Genomic DNA, 21848 nt, shown 5'->3' on the forward strand with positions numbered 1-21848 from the left:
TTCTATAGCTCAAAAGATGCGGATTTTGTCCCCTAAAACATATCAAAAATCTCGAAAATCAAAAATATTTTGGGAATTTGAGTTTTGTGAAAAAAGTTAATAAAAAATCGGGAAATTTTTTTCCGTGTGCCTATTTTTTCTAAATAGTCCTTAACTTACAACTTTGCCAAAGACACCAAATTGATCAAAAAATTCCTTCAAAAGTTACAGATTTTCGAATATATACGTACCATTTTTGTATGAACAGCTGCCAAATTTGTATGGAAATTTATATGGACAAACTAATGATGCAAAATGGCTTCTTTGGTCATAGGGAAGGCCCCCACAAAGTTTGAGCCAAATAAAAAAATACAAATAAAATTCATTTCCGGTTTTGGTAGAGAATTGCTCTTATGTAACTTTATTTAAAATCATTATTAAACAGACTTTACTGAAGTAACTTTTGCTCATTTTTGGTGGAGAGGTAGCTTATTAGGAGTACTTTCAAGATACGCAATACTCTAGAAAGTGTCAAAATGTACATGATGCATTTTGAAATGTTGCCGTCGATATTTTGAAATATGTTTTTTTTGTACTTCTAGTTGTAAAAATTCTAAACTCTAGAATTTTTAATAGAATTTTAAATTTTCAACTTTTGAACTTAAGTATTTTTTGATTTTTTTACTCTCTGCAGAGGTTAACTTTATTCAGCTTATTGAGATGCGGCCTTGTACGGCAGCTCTGGATTTTGAATATTATTACGTTGAACCAAAGTTATTTAAACATTTTTTTCAGTCGCATTCAATTGTGCGAATCCAATTTTTTTAATCGAGAAATTAAAAAGAGAGATGTGAGCCGATAACATGGATTGAAACTTTCCCAGCTGTCATGGAATCCTTCACAGCAGCTTGACATAAAGTTTAACTCCATGTAGCACTTTTAATTTCTTGATTAAATTAAAAAAAAAACAATGTAAACCAGTTTTTGTCTATTTGTCTGTGGTCCCCTTCAAACGATAACAATCGACGAAAAGAGTCGACGAACAAAAATTATCGACGAACCAAATGACGTTTCGCGTTTCCGGGCAAAAGACCAAGAAAAAGAAGAAAAAGCTTCCTTTTCGTTGACAGCTCTTTCTCGTCGCAAGAGTCAATTTTCTAGGTAAAGTGTAAATTCCGATTTTTACGTTGAAATACGCGCCCAACCCGATCGTAAGTGGTTCCAAGTTGTTCGGGGGGACGTTCCGTGCGTGGGTTCGCGAAAGTGCGACGATTTGGGGTGTGATTTTTGCGGAAATTTTGGGGAAAAGTGCTGCCCACTTGGAGAGAGCCCATGCACGAAAAAATGGAGCTGTCAAAATAACACTCCCGGAACAACAACGCGAATCCTAACCTAGAAAATCTGCGTCAACAAAAGGGATCGATTGTAATTTTTGGGTGTTTTGCTTCCAGCTGCGATGGCTCCCCGCAAGAACAAAACCGTAAAGGAAGAGGTGCAGGTTTCGCTGGGACCGCAGGTCCGCGAGGGCGAGATCGTGTTCGGAGTGGCCCACATCTACGCCAGCTTCAACGACACCTTCGTCCACGTCACGGACCTTTCGGGCAAGGAAACCATCTCGCGCGTCACCGGCGGCATGAAGGTCAAGGCCGATCGTGACGAGGCCTCGCCGTACGCCGCTATGTTGGCCGCTCAGGTTGGTTGACACACTTGAACGAGATCTTGCGGATTGTTTACTAATCGGTGGAATCTGCCTTTTTTTTTTTTAGGACGTCGCCGAAAAGTGCAAGTCGCTGGGAATCACCGCGCTGCACATCAAGCTGCGTGCCACCGGCGGAAACCGCACCAAGACCCCGGGACCGGGTGCCCAGTCGGCGCTCCGCGCCCTGGCCCGTTCGTCGATGAAGATTGGCCGCATCGAGGACGTGACGCCGATCCCGTCCGATTCGACCCGCCGAAAGGGAGGTCGCCGCGGTCGTCGTCTGTAGAGAGAGGGAGTGCTGGTATTTTTGTGGTGGCTTTTTTTGTGGCGCGCTGTGCGAGTTTCCCCAATTCCACACTCAGAAATGTAATTAATGAGGAATAAAATCGGATGAAAAAGTTAAACCAACCCAGCTCAAGTGTGATTATTATTTGTGTTATATTGCGCATAATTGTTTGTGTGAGTATGGTTAAGCAGAAGCGAATTACAATTGGATAACATTTCATGAGATTAAATAATAAATTAAACATCGATCTCAAATCGCTCAAGCAGCAACTTCCGGCACGGCGGCAATCCGGCCCAGCTTCAGGTAGACCCGGGTGGTCAGTGCGTGCTTCTGCGGTCCGCCCTTGGTCGGGGTGCTTGTGCTTCCGGGAGTTGCTGCGGTGGCAGCGGCGGAGGCCGCCCCAGAGCTGCCACTTCCGGGAGTTCCTCCGGCGGTCGTGGAAGCCGCCGTTACGTTCTTGTCCATGGCCGTGCTCACGTACGTGTACTGCAGCGAGAAGCCGATGACGACCTCGTCGCCGGGTTTGCAGTCCGGTGCCGGTTGCACCGCCAGCTTCATCGAGATTTGGTTCGCCTTGCGCCAAACGATGAACCTGAGTGGGGGAGAGCAAAAAAAAAAACAGAATGTTACATTGGGTGGAGCACATCTCAAATGCCGACGTCAAACTTAAGCCCCCTCTTGCTACTGGCATGCACTTTGTTCGTTCGAATACAGAATTCTTCACAAAGCAAGGAATGTTGAATCTGATTCTAGAGAACAAGCAAATGAAAAGATCCTTCGTTCTAAATAACTCCACTGCATCTAACGTATCAAACGCTTGTCTTATGGCCATTGCCAGAAGCTATACTTTGAAATGAAATTCTATCCGTTGATAAGTTTTGCCACAATGATGAAAAATGAGTGTGAGCGCCATCGTTACCAACATTGTATCACCTTGATCTGCGTTCTAATGAGAAGAGTATCTTCCTTCTGCAGTGGAATATTCTGCCGTTTTCTTATGATTATAGAACATGCAGGTACCAAGTTCCGTAAAGATAGCTGTTTTGTGGCGCAACGATTGTACACTCCAGTCACGGTTAGAGGCAGTTGTGATCGTGAACGATTGGAGTAACTGGAGATTGTTCGAACTAGTTTTTTGTTGTTGATCTCGATCGGACCGAAAGAAGCCTGGCTATTCTATTTTCAACAGCTTTGCATTTCGGTACTTGACCTTCTCGTCGGTGATAGAGAAGCGCTCGTTTTGCATGCAAGTCCCCTGTGTGTTTGTGTCTTGGGAATGTTAAACGAATACCCCGGATGGCGTCCTGGCTAAGAAAACTGTAAAAAGAATAGAAATTTGTCAGAAAACTTCAATTAAACTCACTTCGGATCCTCCTGCTGCGACGCCACCACCTCGTCAAACTCGGCCGAATCGTCCCGGTGGTGCAGCACGAAGCTCGAATCGGGCAACTTGAACGTTCCATTAACCTGCTGCTGCACCATCCGCGGATCTTCCAACAGGGCCGCCTGCTTCGAGGCCAAACTGCTCGTGCCCGAGGTCAACCCCGCGGCCGACAGCATCAGCGACGAGGACGTCGACGACGAGATGGTCGCCTCCGCGGACAGTTTGAGCTCTTCGATCATGAGACGTTCCTCCTCGTCGGTTGGCAGCTCCATGATCGTGATGGTCATGTCGTTGATGGTTGGATTGATCAGCTTCAGCAGCAGAACGGCCTCCTGGTTCAGCTTGAGCGGCTCGCACCGGATGAAGCGCACCTCCGGAACGTGGTACGCGGCGAACATCGCAATGCGGTACTTGATCGAGCTCGGGTTGTACTCGGACTTGGTCACGTTGTGGTCGCACTGGCGGCACCGCAGCGAACGCTTGATCGAGAGCAGCTTGTGCTGCGGGTAGAGCTTGTTCACCGTGAACGGTTGCTTGGCCGGCTGGGCCAACCGCTGCTGCAGCGTCGTAATGTTCTTCAGCTGAATCGGCTTCGTCAGCAAATCCTCCGGAAGCTCATCAACGGCTTCACTCGCCACCGACCGGTTGATCGACGACGGCGTCGCCTTTATCTGCGCCTTACTATCGGTCCAACCCATCTGCCGTCGGATCATCGACACCGTCAACCCCGTTCGATCCGTCAAGCTCGGAAACTTGCTCGTCTTCGGCGTCTTCCGACGCCACAACTCCTGCTTCTCCTGCTTTTCATGCAACACCACCGACTGGTAGTGCTCCAGCAGCAGCCCGAACCGGGTCGCATTCGCGTACTCCGGCTCCGGCCACTGCCCCGTCGCCACCGATTGATCCGGAATCCCGACGTCCCGCGAACTCCACCGACAATTCAAACACGCCAAATAGTACATCTTCCGCGTAATCTGCTTGGCCACCACCGCCGCAGGCGGTTCCTCTTTCTTCCCCTCCTCCCCAGCAGCAGCGGCTGGTGCCGCCGCCGGAACAACCGTACTGCTGGACGCCCTCACCGACAGCGTGTGCTGGCAACTCGGACAGTTGAAACAAGTATTGCACCGATTCTTCCGTATCTTCGCCTCCGACGACGGAATGTTCTCCAGACAGTTGCAGCAAAAGTGGGAATCGACCTGCAAAAAGCGTGTGCGGGTGATGACATCATCAAATGCAACGGGACCAACCTCCGGAATGGGACCTCACCTCATGACAGACGCAGAATCCGCACCGGATTTTCAGACAGTAGCGGCAAAAGTACAGCTTCGTCAGCGGGCTGAGCAGGCCGCACACGCACGCGTACTCCACCACGTTCGGCAGCATGAAGAAGGCCATCGTTAGGCGGATTTTTTCCGTCGATTTCGGATTTGCTGGGTCCGTCTCGGGTGTCGGTGGAAAATTCGCTTTTGTTGTTTTTGTTGCTTTTCACTTTTCTGTTTTCGCTTTTTTGACAGCTGCAGCTAAAAGGATGGGGTCTTCGCAAATTACTTGGTCGTTTGTGCACAGTGGGTTCATTGTGGCATTTTTTTGTTTTGAATAGGTTCAATTAACAAAATTTTTGATTTTATTTTTTTTGTGTTTTTGGAACCACCTTGAGTCCATATCAAAAATTTCAAATCGTTCGTACCGATCGTACCATTTCTGGAATACAGAATGGCCCAAAACCTCGCCCAAAACCCATTCTTATTTCCCATATTTTGTGTTGCAAATTGAACCACTTTCGGAACAAGTTATACACTCAAACCCCGATGGTTTGACACCAACTGTTGTCAAACAAACGGGGTCACTTTTTAGTTTGACACCCCTTTTACACGGAGTTCACACACACTACTGAGCGTTTGTTTTGATAGTGTGCGTGAGCGCCGTGTAAAAAGTGACAGTTCGTCACTTTTTAGTTTAACTTTGACCAACCAACGGGGTACAAACTAAAAAAGTGTCAAACGAAAAAGTGACCAACCACCGGGGTTTGAGTGTAATAAATTTTAAATTTTTGAATTTGAGGTTCTTGAGAGAAAAAAAATGATAAGAATACACTCAACCCCCGGTGGTTGGTCACTTTTTAGTTTGACTTTGACCAACCAACGGGGTACAAACTAAAAAAGTGTCAAACGATTGGTCACTTTTTCGTTTGACACTTTTTTAGTTTGTACCCCGTTGGTTGGTCAAAGTCAAACTAAAAAGTGACAAACTGTCACTTTTTCCACTGCGCTTACGTACACTATAAATCAAACGTTAGGTATTGTGTGTGAACTCCGTGTAAAAGGGGTGTCAAACTAGAACGTGACGCCGTTCGTTTGACAGCAGTTGGTGTCAAACCATCGGGGTTTGAGTGTATTTAATAATTTAAAAATAACAAAACACATATCGCGGTGAATGGAAGCTTAGGGTTGTATTGTTAATTTGATTTTGGTTAACCGCGGTGGATTTTCTTGAAATAATTCGAACTGTCAAAAATCCACCAAAACATCTGCCACATTGATCACACAAAAAAAACAGTGGTAGAAAAGTATCCACAAGTAGATGCTTTGGTGGATTTTTGACAGTTCGAATTATTTCAAGAAAATCCACCGCGGTTAACCAAATCAAATTAACAATGCAAACGGAATCGACGTAACACCTTATAATGTGGCCCTCTTAACAATGCAACTTAGGTGTAAAAAGAGGTTTGCAATTGCCTCAACAATCAAGCCTTCGGACACTTAGTTTCGAGTAAGAATATCGCAATCGATAACGCGTAAAGCAAACAATTTATTTGTTATTAAGAAAACACAAATTAAAAAATAATATTGATATTAAAAAATATCAATTACAAAAAACATGTTCAAAAACATAACAATTTAAAAATATCTTTAAAACAGAAATTCTTTTTTTTAATTCTAGATCCCTAGAAATCAAGATATTTAGGAGTTCAAGTAATTAAGAATTAAGGAATTTTATATTTTAAGGATTATGCTTAATTGGGTACTAAAGCCCTATGTCAATTTTTATGTAAAACGGTAAAAAACACGATTAAAAACCATTTCTGAACACTTTTTTTCATTTTAACGCAACAAATTTTTTTGACAAGACAAGATTTTTTCGATGGATCAACTATGGTCCCCTTGGAACGAGCTGTCAAGTAGGAGCTTTTCTGTCAAGTAGGATCGCGAGGTTAATTTTTCAAAATTGATTTAAAAATCAATTTTAAACTCTTTGTAGTTGAACAAAGGGCCATTGTACTCAGAAAAATAAGCTTTATCGCTGTAAACAATAATATCAGCAATCTAAGCTTCATTTTAGGACCCAATTCTTAAAACATAAAATTCCAAAATTTTTGAACTCTGAAATCTTCGTTTTTTTATTTTCGAACACTGAAATGCTTTTATTTTTGACGCCTTCTTGAATTACAAAAAAAAATACATTTTTAAGGCTAGTACGCTGATCGGAAGGAAAGGGGTCAAGAAATGGCTTTACGAACAGCCGAACAAAGGAGAGGGAGCGATTTCTTGGGGCTTTTCTTCACCCTCTCTGGCTTGCTTTAGCTGCCACTGCTGCCCATTTGATTTTTTTCTTGACCGGTTTCTTCCGAACTGCGTATACCGCTTTAAGCCATATTTTGGGATAGAAAATCAAATTCAGATAATTCTGCCACTGAAAATTATATCGAGAACTTTGGGCGACAGAGTATGAATCGGTATGAACCTCGGTAAGAACTTTTTTTATATTGTTCAAATCCCTAAATTTTCAAATTTTTAGTTTTTGAGGTTTGAATTACAATAGTATACTATACTCATTGCTGATTTACTTTTTTTGTATTGCCGTAGAAATTTTATTTATTTTTTTTAGTATTTTTTGAATTTTCAGAATTATTAAATATTTGAATATTATACATTCAAAAAAATTTCAATTCAATTAGTGTTTATACGATTTTACCAGCTCTGCTCCAGGATGTTACATTTATAATTCAGAGATTTGGAGAACCTTTCAACTGAGCTCAATTCATAAGCCTTTACAGGGAGGGTACATCTCGGGGTACATGTAACTAAGTTTAGGTTTTGCTAGCTGCGTGCTCTTTTAGGGAAAATATTTTTTGAGAAAAAAACCCTATGTTCAACATTTTTTAATTGCAAAATTTTTTAATTTTTGAACTTTTGATGGTTTTAAGTTTTTGAATTAAAAAATTTAATATATTGAATGATTTTATTTTTGAAGTTATGATTTTGTGATTTATTGATTATTTTGTAACAAGCATATCTGTATTTTAAAATGTCTAAATCCTTGATTTTTTTTTTGTTTAAATTTCTCAAACTAAAAATTTTTCAAATCCCTGAATTGCATTTTTAGTTTTTGAGGTTTGAATTACTGACTCATTGCTGATTCATTATTTTTTTGGATTGCTGTGATTTTTTTCTTTGTTTTTTTTTTTTTAAATTTTCAGTATTGTTAAACATTTGAATATTATTTATTCCAATTTTTTTAATTGTCAAAATTTTTAATTTTTGAGCTTTTGATGTTTTTATTATTTTTTATTTTAAAGTTTGTGATTTTGTAATTTTTTGATTATTTTTTTACATGCATATCTGAATTTTAAAATTTCTAAATCCTTGATTTTTTTCCTTTAAATTTCTTAAACTTAAAATATTTGTTTTCAAAAAATACTTGTATTTTTAATTTTTTTTTAGAAGAATCGCCAAAATTCCATTTTCAAACATATTTTTGATCTGAGAAGAACTCCTCAAATTTCAGGGATCAAATTTTAACTTGTTTCATGTGACTTTGGCAAAGTTTTTACAAAAGTAACTTTCCTGGGGTCAACTTTGGCTGTGTTTCTTACTAACTAACATTTCCCCTATATGAACTACCGAACAACATTGGCAATGTGGCGTCGTTTGTTTACCAACATGAGATTGTTTGTGGACGAACCGTTAAATTTAAAAGTTTTGTAAAAAAAATATTAATCCGTTGTTGGCTAATTAAAATAAAAACAAAATTTCGTTAAATTCTAGAACAAAACAATATTTTTAAATTTTTCAATTTAAACCGCTTTTATCGCGATTCTAAGCAAGATTATTCAAGAATTATCGTCCATTTAGTTTACCGTCAGTGGGGGTGACTATGGGTCAAAAAACGATACACCTCTAACAAAAACAATTTAAATAACATCGGAAATCTTTCAACGTAGATTTGTTCTTAGATAGTTTACTAACATTTTCCCAAAATATGGCGGATTTTGATGAACACTACCTTAAATGCCAATTGTTTGAAAATTGACCCAATCTCACCCCTTAGAGGGGGTGACATTGGGTCAAATGAAACTAAAGTGATGCTCAAATACAACGATATGGTAAAAACAAGTCATCCAACAGTGTTTCTTGTTCGAGGGAATCGTATTGACACGCTACAATGTTTGAAGTGGAGATTTTCAAACATTTGGGTAGTTTTCGAGCAATTCTAACAAAAATATTAGAAAAATGATTTTTCGAGAGGTCATTTTTGGCCAAAAACGTACCCCAAATTTAGACAGCTGCCAAAATAACAAGATTTGTTCTAGGAACGAGATTTTTTCAGCGGAGTCATCTTAAGATGTCCCCTACACAACCCTTTCAACAGAATTCATTTTCATTGAGAAGAACCTGAGAAATGGTAAAATCCGTAAAAAATCACTTTGACCCAATCTCACCCCCCAGACCCAATGTCACCCCCACTGACGGTATCTTTAGTTTTAAAACCGGGTTGCTGTAGATTGGTGTTTAAATTCTTAAATTTAGCATAAATTAAGATCAGTTGCAAAATTTTCAACTTCAACCATGTGCAACAGTTTCCACTTTCCGAAACGTATATCCCAATCTCAGGTTCCCTGCTTTTGTTCGTATTTGAAGTTTCGGATCGAGACTGTGATTTAAATGATAATGGTATCGTTCTATAAAAGAAAATGTGAAAAACAAGCAAAAAATATGAAAAAATAAATAGGCTAAATGTAATGATAGCAGGTGGTAGAATAAGCCAAATCTAGAGCCAAATACTACTTAAAACAAACATAAACTTAACAAGATAAATGTAAATTAAAATACTAAAAATGAAACAAGAAAACCATAAAGCAAGAGAAGAACCTAGAACAAAAATAGCTCAAAATAACTTCCTAAGCATGCGAAGAATAGAAATTTATCGAAAAAAAAATTGGGCTGTACAGAGTTAATTTTTCCAATAAAAATAGGTTTTTAAATGATTCGATTATTCAGAGTCTCAGTCTCTATCCCCCTCCCTTTCAGTTTGACATTTTTGAATATCGGAAAAAGCGGAAATTATTTTTAAACAAAATATCTTTGCAACTTTTTTTGACAAAAAATATCTTCTTTGACCACTTGTTGCTAGTGAAAATTAGTTTAAAATTACAAAAAAAAGTTTTTAGATGTATCCATAATTAATATTTCGATTTATTTCAAAAACCCAAACAAAAACCACAATATTGAGCAAAAATTTAAAAAAAAAAGTTCTTTTCCCCGTTATGGATTAAATTTTAAAACGACTCAGTAAAAGCTCGATTCCACCCTTTAAAATTTGGTCGATAAGGCTCGCTGGACTCTTTTGACAGATCGAAAAAAAAAAGAAACAAGAGAGGAAGAGTCTTGCCCTTATCGGAACTTCTTTTAAAATTCGTCGTAGAAACAAACAGAATCGCTTTTCCTTCCCGGGCGGTTTGAGCGAGCCATCGATTCCCTTGTCCGTGCCGTGCGTTGTGCTCAGTCCTTGCGTGTTGTGTGCCCCGGAAGTTTCGCCGGAGGAGTTTATTGTCCTTTTTCTTTTTGTTCCGTGGTGCGCGCAGGTTGACCCGTCTACCCGCGTTCCCACCGCCCGAAAATCCGTCAAAATAAAGCCCCAGGTGGTCGAAGTCCAACTGGGCTTGCCTCAGCAGGATCCGGAACAGCTGCAGGCGGCGGGGGACGTGGACGACCGTAGAACGGACCGCGAGGAAAGTGCGCCGTCCTCCCCGGAGACTTCGTCCTCGTCTGCTTCCGGGGGCGTTCCGCCACCGCTGGTCGACCACATTCGGTCCCAGCAGCAGCAACCGGATCAGCAGGGTTGCGCCTCGTCGTCGTACAATCATCAGCAGGAAGTCGACGTGGCCACCGGGGAAGGCTGCGGCGAGGAAGAGGAGGAGGAGGAGGAGGGACCGCTAGTGAACGAGCAGGAAGTGCTTACGAAGGGACCAGTTCCGGAGGACGAGGTGCTGGTGGTCATAGCGGAAGAGGCACCTCCGTTCAAGGTCACCTTCGAGGAGGAGAAAGCGGCTTCGAACGGGGCTGGTCAGCAGCAGCAGGAGGAGGAACAGGGAGAACCGTCTTCGTCGTCGTCGTCATCGTCGTCGGCACAGGAGACCAGCTCGGTCAACAACATGCCAGTCAAAGTAGATATCGTGCCTCCCCCGCCAAACAATTCCAAGCAGCTCGGAGTGACCAAATCGCTGCTTTACAATGGATCCAAATTTCGGGGCTTCCAAAAGTCCAAGGGGAACTCGTACGAGGTGGAGGTCGTGCTGCAGGTGAGTGAGGGAACACAGACAAAAAAAAAGCTTGATTTGTTGAATTGTACTAGGGCAATTTACCTGTTCTGCACGAAATTTAAAAAAAAATGATTGAGAGATTGAAACGTCAATATTCAAAATTTTCAACAAATTTTTGATTTATAGGAACCCTTTTTTTCAATGGTTTCTTGAAACCAAAAGTTTATTGAGTATTTTGAATATTAAACTCCCAAATTTTAAGTACAGACCAGACTCGATTATCTGAAGGCCTCAAGTGCCAGATTTACGAAACGTTCTAATAGTTTTGTATTAGGTCAAACCATATTGAAAATCCAGGATTGCCTCTTATGGCAGAATCTTGGAAAGGTGAAAATGAAAAGGACGGATTTTAATATTTCTCGGAATAAACAAAATCTGAGGGAAAAGTCATTAACCCTCTACTGCCCAATTTTTTTTTTTCGAATTTTTTTATTTTTCCCGTGTTCAGGAGGTCATTTTGAGCAACTTTTGTTCTACGAAAAACTTGACTTCTCTTGTTTTATGTTTTTTCTTGTTTCATTTTTAGTATTTTAATTTGCATTTATCTTGTTTAGTTTATGTTTGTTTTTGGTAGTATTTGGCCTACTCTACCACCTCCTATCATTACATTTAGCCTATCAAATTTTTCATGTTTTTACAGTAACTTTTTCAATTTTTTGCATGTTTTTCACATTTTCTGCTATAAAATGGAACCATTATCATTTAAATTGTAAATGAATGCGTAGAGGCATAGTCTGGGGCACTAGAAAAATTACTGCATACTTCTTTTTACTTAAAATATAGGAAATGTTAGTAAAAAACACAGCCAAAGTTGACCCCTAAAAAATGACATTTTTGAAAACATTGGCAAAGTCACATAAAACAAGTCAAACTTCAAACCCTAAAATTTTCCAAAATTTTAAAAGTTCTTCTTTCCAATGCTTTTTGAAGATCAAAAATTGGTTGAAAAATTGATTTTTTAAATCGAAGCCCGTCTAGAGGCGGGGTGGGGTTGAAGAGGGTTAAAAATAATTATAAATTTGCCAAAAAAAAAGAAAATAAAGAATCCAAAAAAAACTAAATCCAATTATTTAAAAAAATTAAGTTTCAAAATTCAGAAGCTAAAAATTCAAGAGTTTAAGAATTTAAAAATGTTGTAGTCAACAATTTAAAACATATATTGCAGCAGGTTTTTTTTGTAAAATTTCGGTGTACAAAAAGTTGTTTTGCTCAAAATAAAAAAAAATTGTAAAATGCACATGAAACACTTTTTTTTTGTTCAAATATTGAAACATGACATTCATTTTTATCCTCCCCCTCGACTTTGGTCAGTGTTAAAGGACGTAAACATTAAAACAATATTTGCAGCGGCATAATTAAAAAATGGTAAACTAAGATTTAAAAATTGTGGATCTCCAAAATTAAAAAAAAAATACATGACTAAAATATTTGAAAATTTTAAGCTCAACAGTTCAAAACATGAAATTCTAAAATCTAGGGATGTGAAAAGGATTGTACAGCTTCCAATGATTTAAAAGTTAAAAAAATCTGAATTTTAAAAAATGAAAAGCGAAAAAAATAAGATAAAATTTTAAATTCTAAATTTTAAATTTTTTAATGTTGGTATCTTTAAAATCAATATATTTTGTTATCCTTTTTTTTCAATTTTAAATTTTTTTTATTCCTGATTTTTTTTTTTAGATTCTTAATTTTTGTTTTTCATGTTTTTATTTTATTTTGATTTGTATTTTTTTTTATTCAGAATTTGAAATTTGTGAAGATTTGTAATTCTAAATCTTTGTTTTATTAATTTTAAATTTGCAAATTTATAATTTTAAAATTGTTTATTATAAATTTATAATATTATATATATTTATATATTTTATAATATTATAAAATCTATAAACTTTGGTATCTTTAAAATGCCTATATTTTGTTACCCTAAGTTAATTCTGAATTTGAAATTGGTGAAGCTTTGGAATTTTAAATCTAGTTTTTTTTTTAAATTCAAATTTACAATTTTTTTTTTTTTTTTTTTGGGAGGGTGATCCAGCCGCACATCGTTGATGTCGAAACCTCTAAACTGGGCCCTCGTCCTGTCACGTCCGTCAGTAGTCTTGTCGTACATTACAACTAGAATCAGATCTGCCAATGAATTAGTACACTTCGACCAAATAAACACTGACGCTGTATGGATCTGACTATAGAATAAATGCACAGTTGTGTGTTATTCATAAGTCCAAAATGTTCAATTATTCATATAAGTCCAAATATTCATTTGCGGATAACTACCTAACTTGAATTGAATACAAGATTTAAGCAACCTATCCGAAAGCTACTCTTATCTCAAATCCCCGACATTTTAATTAATAGCCAAAAAAATCTAGAACGTTTCTTCTAAACCCTGTCTGGCTTCTTAAAAAAAATAGATTAACATTTCAAGTCGTGAATTGAAAAAGAGACGACCATTTGATCGTCAGAATTCCAGTAGATCCTCGATTCGCAACAATGGTCGATACAATTATAATCCGACAACCGTTAGTTCAACAGATCAACGAATTTAGTCCGATATCATTTCACTATTGATTGATCGAGACTCTATGAAAATTTTGACAAAAAAGAATGGTTTTTATGCTACTTGAATGAAAATCACCGATTCTGATAGAATTACTAAATTCACTGTTACTAATTTTGTCCCTAAATAACTAAAGGCAAAGTATAAAAAGTTGATATTTATAGTTGAAATCCTAAATTCTACAATCACTATTTTTTTAAACCCGCATCCTAACCTGACACCCACATTAAAATAGGGAAAAATCACATATGTAGCGGTTCATTGCACAAATGTGATATTTCCACTATCAGAGAACCTCCTTGTCTCGATGACAGCTTACCGGCCATCGATTAAGCCCTGAGACTACGCCAAAGTGGGTTCTCGCAGCATGAAGTGGTGTCCATGTGTAAAAATGGAAGTTTCAGCAATATACTGAACACTTCGATTTTAATTCCACATCGAATCAAATCATACTCTTTGCCAAACAAGCATCAAACCTATGACACTCATTATGACAAAGCCCAGGGAAATTTAAATTTACAAATTAATAATTTTAAATCTGTTGAATCATTCTATCCAGATTTTTAAGCGAAGATGGCGTTACGATTAGTGCACACCCGAAATGTCAAAATCGCGCAGTGGTACCACCATTAGAAACAAAGTGTGCAATAGCTTGACACTTGACAGCCACCCTTTGTTTCTAATGTTGGTACCACTGCGCGATTTTGACATTTCGGTCGTGCACCAATCGTAACGCCATTTTCGCTTAAAAATCTGAATACACTTTGAAATCTTTAGGAGTAGGAGGTTTTTAAGATTCCAAACTGTAGAGAATTTAAGATTGATCAATTTTTGAATTATTATTTTGTAAATTTCAAATTAAAAAATATAGATTCAAAAATTCAAAACTTTACAAATTTCAAAAAAAAAAAACAAATTTAATATAAAAAAATCAAGAATATGAAAATAAAAAATCAAGAATCTGGAAATTAAAAAAAAGGAATATAACAATTTGATAATTCAGAAATCCAAAAATTTCAAAATTAGAAAAAAAACATAAAATTAATAAAAAATAATGATAACAAAATCTAGGGATTTTAATGTTTCAAAAATATAATGATTTTATAATATTTAAACATGAAATTCTTAAATTCAGAAAATCGAAGATTTAAAAATTAAGAACTTCAAAATTTTTAGTAAAAAAAATAAGAATTAATATAAAATTTTAAATTAAAAATAGCATTTCGAAATCGCCTATCATGGATTTTTTTAAAGTTTTAAATTTTTAAGTTTTAAATTTTTAAATCTATGATTTTTTGAATTTTGAAATTTAGTATTTTTAAAATCTTTAAATTATGCTATCCTATGTTTTTTTTTTATTTTAATTTTTTTATAACTTTTTCCAATTTTTGAATTTTTGGATTTTTTGAATTTTAAATTTACAAATTTATAATTTTAAAATTGTTTAATCTTAAATTCTATACATTTTGGAATCTCTAGGAGGAGGTTTTAAGGATTCCGAAATGTATAGAAATTAGGATTCAACAATTTTAAACTATCAATTTGTAAATTTAAAATTCAAAAAATCATAGATTTCAAAATCCAAAACTTCAAAAATTTTAAATTCAGAATTTCAAAAAAAAAACAAACTCACTATAAAAATATCAAGAATATGAAAATCAAATATCTAAAAATTTAAAAATATCAGGAATATGAAAATTTCAAAATTCAGAAATCCGAAAATTCAAAAATTAGAAAAAAAAATCATAAAAATTAACAAAAAATAAGGATAACAAAATTTAGGGATTTTAAAGTTTACAAAATATAAAGGTTTTGTAATTGTAAACATGAAAATTTAAAATTCAAATAATAATAGATTTAAAAACTAAAAACTTAAAAATTTTAAATTGAAAAAAGGGTTATTAAAAAATTCAAAAATCAAGAATCTAATAATTGAAAATTCAGAAACATAAAAATTAAACAATTCAGATACTCAAAAATTATAAAAAAATCAGAAGTTCAAAAATTTGAAAACCATAAAGATAAAGATTTTGGAATGCAGGGGTTTGAAAAAATTAAATACCGTTCATACTCGATTATTCTATGTCGTCACCAAAATTTCACTCCGGATAATCGAACCACGAGAAGTTTGTTTTCCTCAAAATTTGTGTTTCTTCTCTAACCTTAAATATGACTCCAAAGACTTGAAAAATTTAGAAACTTAAGAACGAAACTATTTTTTAATTACTGTTTTTTTTTTATTTTGACATTTTTACATTTTCAATATTTAAAAAAAAAAATCATGAATTTTCAAATTTCTACAGATTTTTTTTCGAAGTCTTACAATAAATCTATTGTTTTTCATATGTTTATTATAACAGTTTTACAGTCCAGTCCAATTTCACTTCGGATAATCGAATCACGAAAAAAAAAAAAACATTTTTTTTCGCTGTCTTATTTTGATTGTCGAGCTTAAGTATGACCCCTCAACTACGCTGAAGTGATTTACATTTTTCTAATCCAAGATGGCGGCCAACGAAATATTGAAGAAAAAAATGCATTTTATTATTTAATAAGCAATCAACTATTCAAATTTGACTAAAATGGGGTCGCAGAACTCGAATTTGATGTTAAAAAAAGAAGAAAAAGGAAAAAAAACTAAAAACATTTCTGTTTGTTATTCGATTATCTGAAGTCCCATACAATACAAACCTTCGGATAATCGAACTTCGGATAATCAAAACTTCGAATAATCGAGGCTTCGAATAGTCGAGGCTTCGGATAATCGAGTCTGGACTGTATACAGTTTTTTAAAGGTTTTGATTCAGAGTGTTTACATTTTTAAATATGAGTTTTTTTTTTTTTATGATTCAATCGAGCTTCGTACTTATATTTACCTGGAATTCGACTATAAAGGTTCAAAAATTTTGACAACAATGGATTTTTTCAAAAAATAACGCTTTTTTAATACTAAAATTGGCATGATTTTGAAATATTACTAGATATAAAACGACGCAATAACTTGTGGTAATTTTAAAAACATATTTTTATAAAATACTCAAATTATTACAAAACATCGTAATTTTTAAGAACAGCAATTCACGATGTCCGAAGTAACTCATTCGCAACGAATCATCATTCTTGAATAGGAAAACTTAGTGCATTCATCATTCCGATAGGTGGATGGATAATTGAGGTTGCTGTAAAATATAGTAAAAAAAAGTTACAAGATTTTTTTTGTTGCTGTACGTAATACTGATATACCAGTTACAATTGCAATACCACCATCCACTGCTGAGGTGCAAGTAACAGATTTTCTGATCGATTATATCGCTGCCAAAATCGTATGTCATAAACGAGTAATTGTTAAGTTTGACAAAATTGTAGAAAGCAGTTCCCGAGTACCCTCCAACCGTAAGTCTGTACCGGTGATCTTCTCCCGCCAATCCAAAGCTAGAATATCGTGCATATTGGTAGTGTCCTGATTGGTCCTTCAAATCAACAGCCAGCTCACACGATCCATCCTTCGTGATCTGATGAACGGCCTCCAGCCCGAGCCAAAACTCGCTCTCTTTCCCAACCGTTCCGAATCCGTCCCGATACTCGGCCCAACTTCGGTTAAAGCTGAGCGTGTAGTCCACTCGCTGCTGAATCACCAGCCAATCCCCGTCGAACGAGTCCATCTCGCAGTAGACTTTCAGCTTGGGATTCCGCAACCGAAATATGCCCGATTTGAGCGGTTCCTTGCAGGACGATATGGCGGGTATCTTTTCCAGCTGGTTGTCTAGAATTTTCCTGGTATTGTCGGTTATCAGCGATAAACTTGATTCGATGACTCCAATCTGATTATTTAGCGATTTTTGATTCTGCGTCAAGATTTCACCGAGCGTCTCCAGCTTGGCGATTCGTTCTGAAATCCTGAAGAATAGTTTATTTATTTTTCACTTAACTTTTATGAAAAGTTCAACTCACTTTTCTTCGCTTAAGTTTTCACTTAACACTACCAGAAAATACGCCAACAGAGCAAGTACTGCAAACTTCATTTTGACTCCGGAGAGACTGAATGCACTCTGCTTGCAGATTTATCAAATGTTGTTCCCATAATCTTATTTTTTTTTCAATTGAAGAAGATTGCGATTCCCCCTTAAGTAGATAATAGTATGAAAAACGTTATTGTTATTCAAGAGGCAAGTTTCACGATTCACGTTCATCACTACAAAAGAGGACTCAAGTTTTGATCGTTGGGAAACCCGTACAGGACCTATTAAAGATCATGACTATGGTTATGTGGACGGCAAACAAAGTTCACGATTTCATGACCAAAAGAGTCGTAATCACGATCAAAAAAATAACCAGCGTTAAACAAATATACACAGCTCATGAAAAATGTTCACGAGTTCGTGAAACGTGCAGGGTTGTTACGGACGGCGCGGTTCGCGCGGATCTGGCGCGGATTTGCTGGCTAATTTTGCTCAGGCGCGGATTTCGCGCGGATGGCAATTTTGAAAATGTTTGTTTGTATTTTCTTAGTACGAAACGTAGAAAAATGAAGATGAAGATTATGTAAAAATTTTTTTTTATATGTTTCTTGTCATTTCTTAACATCTCCGGCTCTGAATATTTAATTTCTTTTGAGTTTTGAGTAATGATTTTTAACCTTATTTATTTTTAAATTTATACTGGATTTACCTAATCAATTTTTAATTTTGTAAATCAAATATTACAAACTTTTCCCGAAGATATAGACATTAGAATGTGTAACAAAAACTATTATTGGGGATTGTTCTGGTGGGCGCCAAATATTAGCTTGATTGGACGTAACAGAAGCTGGTCTCCACTTTCGAATTTTTGAATGGAATTTAATCGGTACAAATATTTTTTTTTTCTAAATTTAAACATTCTTGGCGAAAATAAAAAGATCAGAACATTCCAAATTCAAAGCTTCAGAAATTCAAAAATTCGAAAAAAAATGTTTTAATATTTTTTTATAATAACAAAAAAAAATCAAAATACATATTAATTATTTTTCGAAATTTTTAAAATTGTAATTTAAAAAATCTGAAATTTTGAAATTCAAAATTTTAGCAATCTGAAATTCAAAATACCAAAAATTTGGGTTATACAAAATTTGAAGAATAAAAAAAAAACAAAATTTAAAAGTCAAAATTTAAAAACTAAAAGAAAAAAATTCTCAAATATAAAATGATTTAAGTATCCTTAAGCTTATACATTCTAAAATTCTAAAATCCTAAATTCTTTAATTCTTAAATGCTTAAATTCTTAAATTCTTAAATTCTAAAATTCTAAAATTCTGAAATTCTAAAGTTCTAAAATTCTAAAATTTGAAAATCCCTAAAATTCGAAAATTTTAAAATTCTAAAATTCGTAAATTCTTAAATGTTTTTATTTTTGAATTCTTAGTTCTTATATTCTTGAATTCCACAATTTTTGAAGTCCTATTTTTTGTAAGAGATTTTGAAATTATGAGAAAACATTATTTTAAATATAGGAAATTAAATTTCTTTCGGAGTGAAATTCAAGCGAGGATTTTGTATTACAAACTGTATAAAAATTCTTAGATTTTGAATATTTAGACTATCGAAATTTAAAATTTTATCATATTATAATTTTAGATTTTGATTTAATTTTGAGGTTATATTTTTGAAGTTAAATTTTTAGGTTTTTAAATATTGTTTTTTTCTATTTTGAAGATTTTTTTTCATGACCCTTGCCTTGACCGTCTCTTGAGGAATTGTTTTTTTAAATGGATTTATTGCTTTCATTCTTTTGGAGCCTTTTAACATAAAAAGAGTTTTTTTTAATCAAATACTTTCTGAATTAGTTTTTCTTCATTAAAAAATAAAATTTCTTAAATGTTGGTCGCGATATTTTATTATGTGGTGTGGATTTTGCGCGGTTTCGGATTTTGGGTCGGCGCGGATTAGGCGCGGATTTTTTTTCGACTCTCCCGTAACAACCCTGAACGTGATTTAAATTCATAAAAATTACTAACATTTCTTTGATTTTTTTATGGCGTTCATGATGCCGGGACGAACATTCACGATATCGTGAATCGGATTCATGGAAATCATGAACAAAATTCAAACTTAAGACATTCTGGTTTCATTGATGCCATCATGAGTTTTGTTCATGATTTCCATGAATCCGATTCACGATTTTTCATGAATGTTCATCCCGGCATCATGAGCGCTATAAAAAAATAATCAAAGAGATTTTAGTAATTTTTATGCATCTCAATCACGTTTCACAAACTCGAGAACATTTTTCATTAGCTGTGAATTTTGTTTAACGCTGGTTATATTTAAATTATAAATAAATAAATTTTGCTTATATCAAAAAACAATTTCTTACTTTCAATTAAAACTTCCAGCACGTCGACGAGGCCAACTCGTTCCTGTGCGGCTACCTCAAGATCACCGGCCTCACGTTCGAGTTCCCGACGCTGACGACGTTCTTCGACGGCGAGATCATCTCGAAAAAGTACCCCTTCCTGACGCGCAAGTGGGACGCCGACGAGGACGTCGACCGGAAGCACTTTGTACGGGGGTTTTGGTTTGAAATTTGCTGATCTTTGTATTGAGATTTATATTTTTTCCAGGGCAAATTTGCAGCCTTTGTCGACTACCAGAAGAACTTCAACTCGGACGACTTCGACTACGACGAGCTGCAGAAGAGCGACTACGTGTTTATGCGATGGAAAGAGCACTTTTTGGTACTGTCAACCCTAAAATTAAATAATGTTATAACTTTTTAAAATCACAAACGACTTCACAGGTACCTGACCACAAGATTAAGGACATCAACGGAGCGTCGTTTGCAGGATTCTATTATATTTGCTTCCAAAAGTCGCGGGCGGTTATGGAAGGCTACTACTACCACAGATCCTCGGAATGGTTAGTTGATTCAACTAAAAAATTAGCTAGAATTGAAGTCCCTACTCTATTTTACAGGTACCAATCGTTAACGCTGGAGCATGTTCCAGAGTCGTGCATTCAGATTTACGAGTTTAGATAAATCTGCTGCTTACTTAAAAAAAAAATAAAAAAAAAAAGATTCTAATAAAACAATCGAAACTAAAGTTTTGCTTGTTGATTAACCTACACATAGAATCGTGCGTTATCAGCTATTGTTGAAAATGTTGAAGAAAAAACACACAAAACATACAAACATACACGAGCGCCGCGCTGAAAAACACTTTTATTTATAATGGGACAAATCATTAGCGTGCGTCGCGAGCTTGGAGCAATTTTTATCCTCGTTTACTCTAACAAAATAAAATGCTACAATCTAATAGGACAGTAAAATGAAACCAACAAATCTTAACTGAGTTCTCTGTAGGAGGAAACGCTAGCGTCACTTACACACAGAAACACCCACACACAAACACATATTAATGCGACGATAATAATTTTATATTGCGCCTCGAACATTATGACACGTAAGCAAAAAAAAACTAGTTTCAAGCTACTCGTAGCAAGTTATAGTCAACCTTTTCGGCGAGTCTAACGAAATTCAAATTTTGACGAACGAAACGAAAAGATTACAATTACAACCCCCTACTTATAATTTTGAGAGTAATGTTATCCAATAAACGATATAAACAGCCCGCATAAATAAAAGTTCTTGGAAGAAAATCCAATCTAAATGCCATTTCGCCACACGGTCCCAACCCCAATTCGCGTGTGAATTATTTAAAACTTATGTCCCAACTCAAGTAAAATAAAAGCAAATCGACGAAACGAATAAGAGTGACAAACCACAAAGTAGGAATAGCATGTTCGCGCAAGCAAAACCCCCTTTAAAGAAAAAAAAACTAATATTTCGAAAAAAATAAATAAAATTAAACACCCTCTTTGATGTTGTACGTGAGAGGGCGCAGCTCGCTAGGCTAAAGTTAAAGCTGGGAGGGCGAACAGAACAGGGGGACCTGCGTATAGGGTATTTTGTAAGCGAGCGAGCGAACGCGCAACACGCGTTCTTGGAGGAGACTATTTTTCGAGATGCTGTAATGATATTACTAGACACGTATTGTAATAACACTGTACTACTCTCTCTCTCTCTCTATCTGTCACACATCGCGCCCCCTTGCCTCTTTGGAAGCAAAACTTGGGTCATGAATCGTATGAATTATATATACATACTTATATTTTCAATAAAAAGCGGGATCGCGACAAAAGAAACGCGAGTCAACATTTTTTTTAAGTTGATGTTCAATATCACAGCCCGCCCCCAAAACTTTCGTGCTGCCTTCCGAACGGCGTAATCAATGTGTTCGTTGAAGTTCAGTTTTTCATCCAGCATGACTCCGAGGCATTTCATCGTCTCCACCCGCTCGACAACTTCGTT

General features: G+C 36.0%; 4 protein-coding genes across 5 annotated transcripts; 2 read left to right on the forward strand and 2 right to left on the reverse strand.

The window, feature by feature from the left end:
• Positions 1-1048: 1048 nt before the first annotated feature.
• LOC119765395 (40S ribosomal protein S14) lies at positions 1049-2102 on the forward strand. 2 transcript variants are annotated; one of them, XM_038249178.1, is made up of 3 exons: positions 1049-1140; positions 1431-1672; positions 1746-2102. In XM_038249178.1, exons 2-3 carry the CDS (start codon positions 1436-1438, stop codon positions 1962-1964), a joined length of 456 nt encoding a protein of 151 aa, XP_038105106.1. In that variant the 5' UTR covers positions 1049-1140; positions 1431-1435; the 3' UTR covers positions 1965-2102. The 2 variants fall into 2 exon arrangements, with proteins under 2 accessions (XP_038105106.1, XP_038105107.1); XM_038249179.1 differs by having other exon boundaries at positions 1093-1190.
• Positions 2093-4839, reverse strand: LOC119765394 (dynactin subunit 4). The gene is made up of 3 exons (XM_038249176.1): positions 4615-4839; positions 3328-4544; positions 2093-2556 (listed from the first exon to the last, which is right to left on the reverse strand). The coding sequence occupies exons 1-3, from the start codon at positions 4741-4743 to the stop codon at positions 2223-2225; spliced, it is 1680 nt and encodes a 559-aa protein (XP_038105104.1). The 5' UTR covers positions 4744-4839; the 3' UTR covers positions 2093-2222.
• A 5137-nt stretch (positions 4840-9976) lies between these two features.
• On the forward strand, positions 9977-21688 carry LOC6042732 (glucose-induced degradation protein 4 homolog). The gene is made up of 5 exons (XM_038249177.1): positions 9977-10927; positions 19873-20040; positions 20101-20214; positions 20277-20395; positions 20453-21688. Exons 1-5 carry the CDS (start codon positions 10781-10783, stop codon positions 20514-20516), a joined length of 612 nt encoding a protein of 203 aa, XP_038105105.1. The 5' UTR covers positions 9977-10780; the 3' UTR covers positions 20517-21688.
• On the reverse strand, positions 16561-19935 carry LOC6042733 (ficolin-1). Its single transcript, XM_001870713.2, has 4 exons — positions 19854-19935; positions 17454-17624; positions 16746-17399; positions 16561-16681 (listed from the first exon to the last, which is right to left on the reverse strand). The coding sequence occupies exons 2-4, from the start codon at positions 17522-17524 to the stop codon at positions 16600-16602; spliced, it is 807 nt and encodes a 268-aa protein (XP_001870748.2). The 5' UTR covers positions 17525-17624; positions 19854-19935; the 3' UTR covers positions 16561-16599.
• Positions 21689-21848: the final 160 nt, after the last annotated feature.

Source organism: Culex quinquefasciatus, chromosome 1 (assembly GCF_015732765.1).
Source record: "Culex quinquefasciatus strain JHB chromosome 1, VPISU_Cqui_1.0_pri_paternal, whole genome shotgun sequence".
NCBI lineage: Eukaryota > Metazoa > Arthropoda > Insecta > Diptera > Culicidae > Culex > Culex quinquefasciatus.

Coding starts and splice junctions, on each gene's coding strand:
- LOC119765395 (XM_038249178.1), top strand. CDS start 1,436: ATGGCTCCCCGCAAGAACAAAACCGTAAAGGAAGAGGTGCAGGTTTCG. Junction 1,673..1,745: donor CCGCTATGTTGGCCGCTCAG/GTTGGTTGACAC, acceptor TTTTTTTTTTAG/GACGTCGCCGAAAAGTGCAA.
- LOC119765394 (XM_038249176.1), bottom strand. CDS start 4,743: ATGGCCTTCTTCATGCTGCCGAACGTGGTGGAGTACGCGTGCGTGTGC. Junction 4,545..4,614: donor GATTCTGCGTCTGTCATGAG/GTGAGGTCCCAT, acceptor CGCTTTTTGCAG/GTCGATTCCCACTTTTGCTG. Junction 2,557..3,327: donor TCGCAGCAGGAGGATCCGAA/GTGAGTTTAATT, acceptor TCCCCCACTCAG/GTTCATCGTTTGGCGCAAGG.
- LOC6042732 (XM_038249177.1), top strand. CDS start 10,781: ATGCCAGTCAAAGTAGATATCGTGCCTCCCCCGCCAAACAATTCCAAG. Junction 10,928..19,872: donor AGGTGGAGGTCGTGCTGCAG/GTGAGTGAGGGA, acceptor TAAAACTTCCAG/CACGTCGACGAGGCCAACTC. Junction 20,396..20,452: donor TACCACAGATCCTCGGAATG/GTTAGTTGATTC, acceptor TCTATTTTACAG/GTACCAATCGTTAACGCTGG.
- LOC6042733 (XM_001870713.2), bottom strand. CDS start 17,524: ATGAAGTTTGCAGTACTTGCTCTGTTGGCGTATTTTCTGGTAGTGTTA. Junction 17,400..17,453: donor GAAAACTTAAGCGAAGAAAA/GTGAGTTGAACT, acceptor ACTATTCTTCAG/GATTTCAGAACGAATCGCCA. Junction 16,682..16,745: donor TGGTATTGCAATTGTAACTG/GTATATCAGTAT, acceptor TATATTTTACAG/CAACCTCAATTATCCATCCA.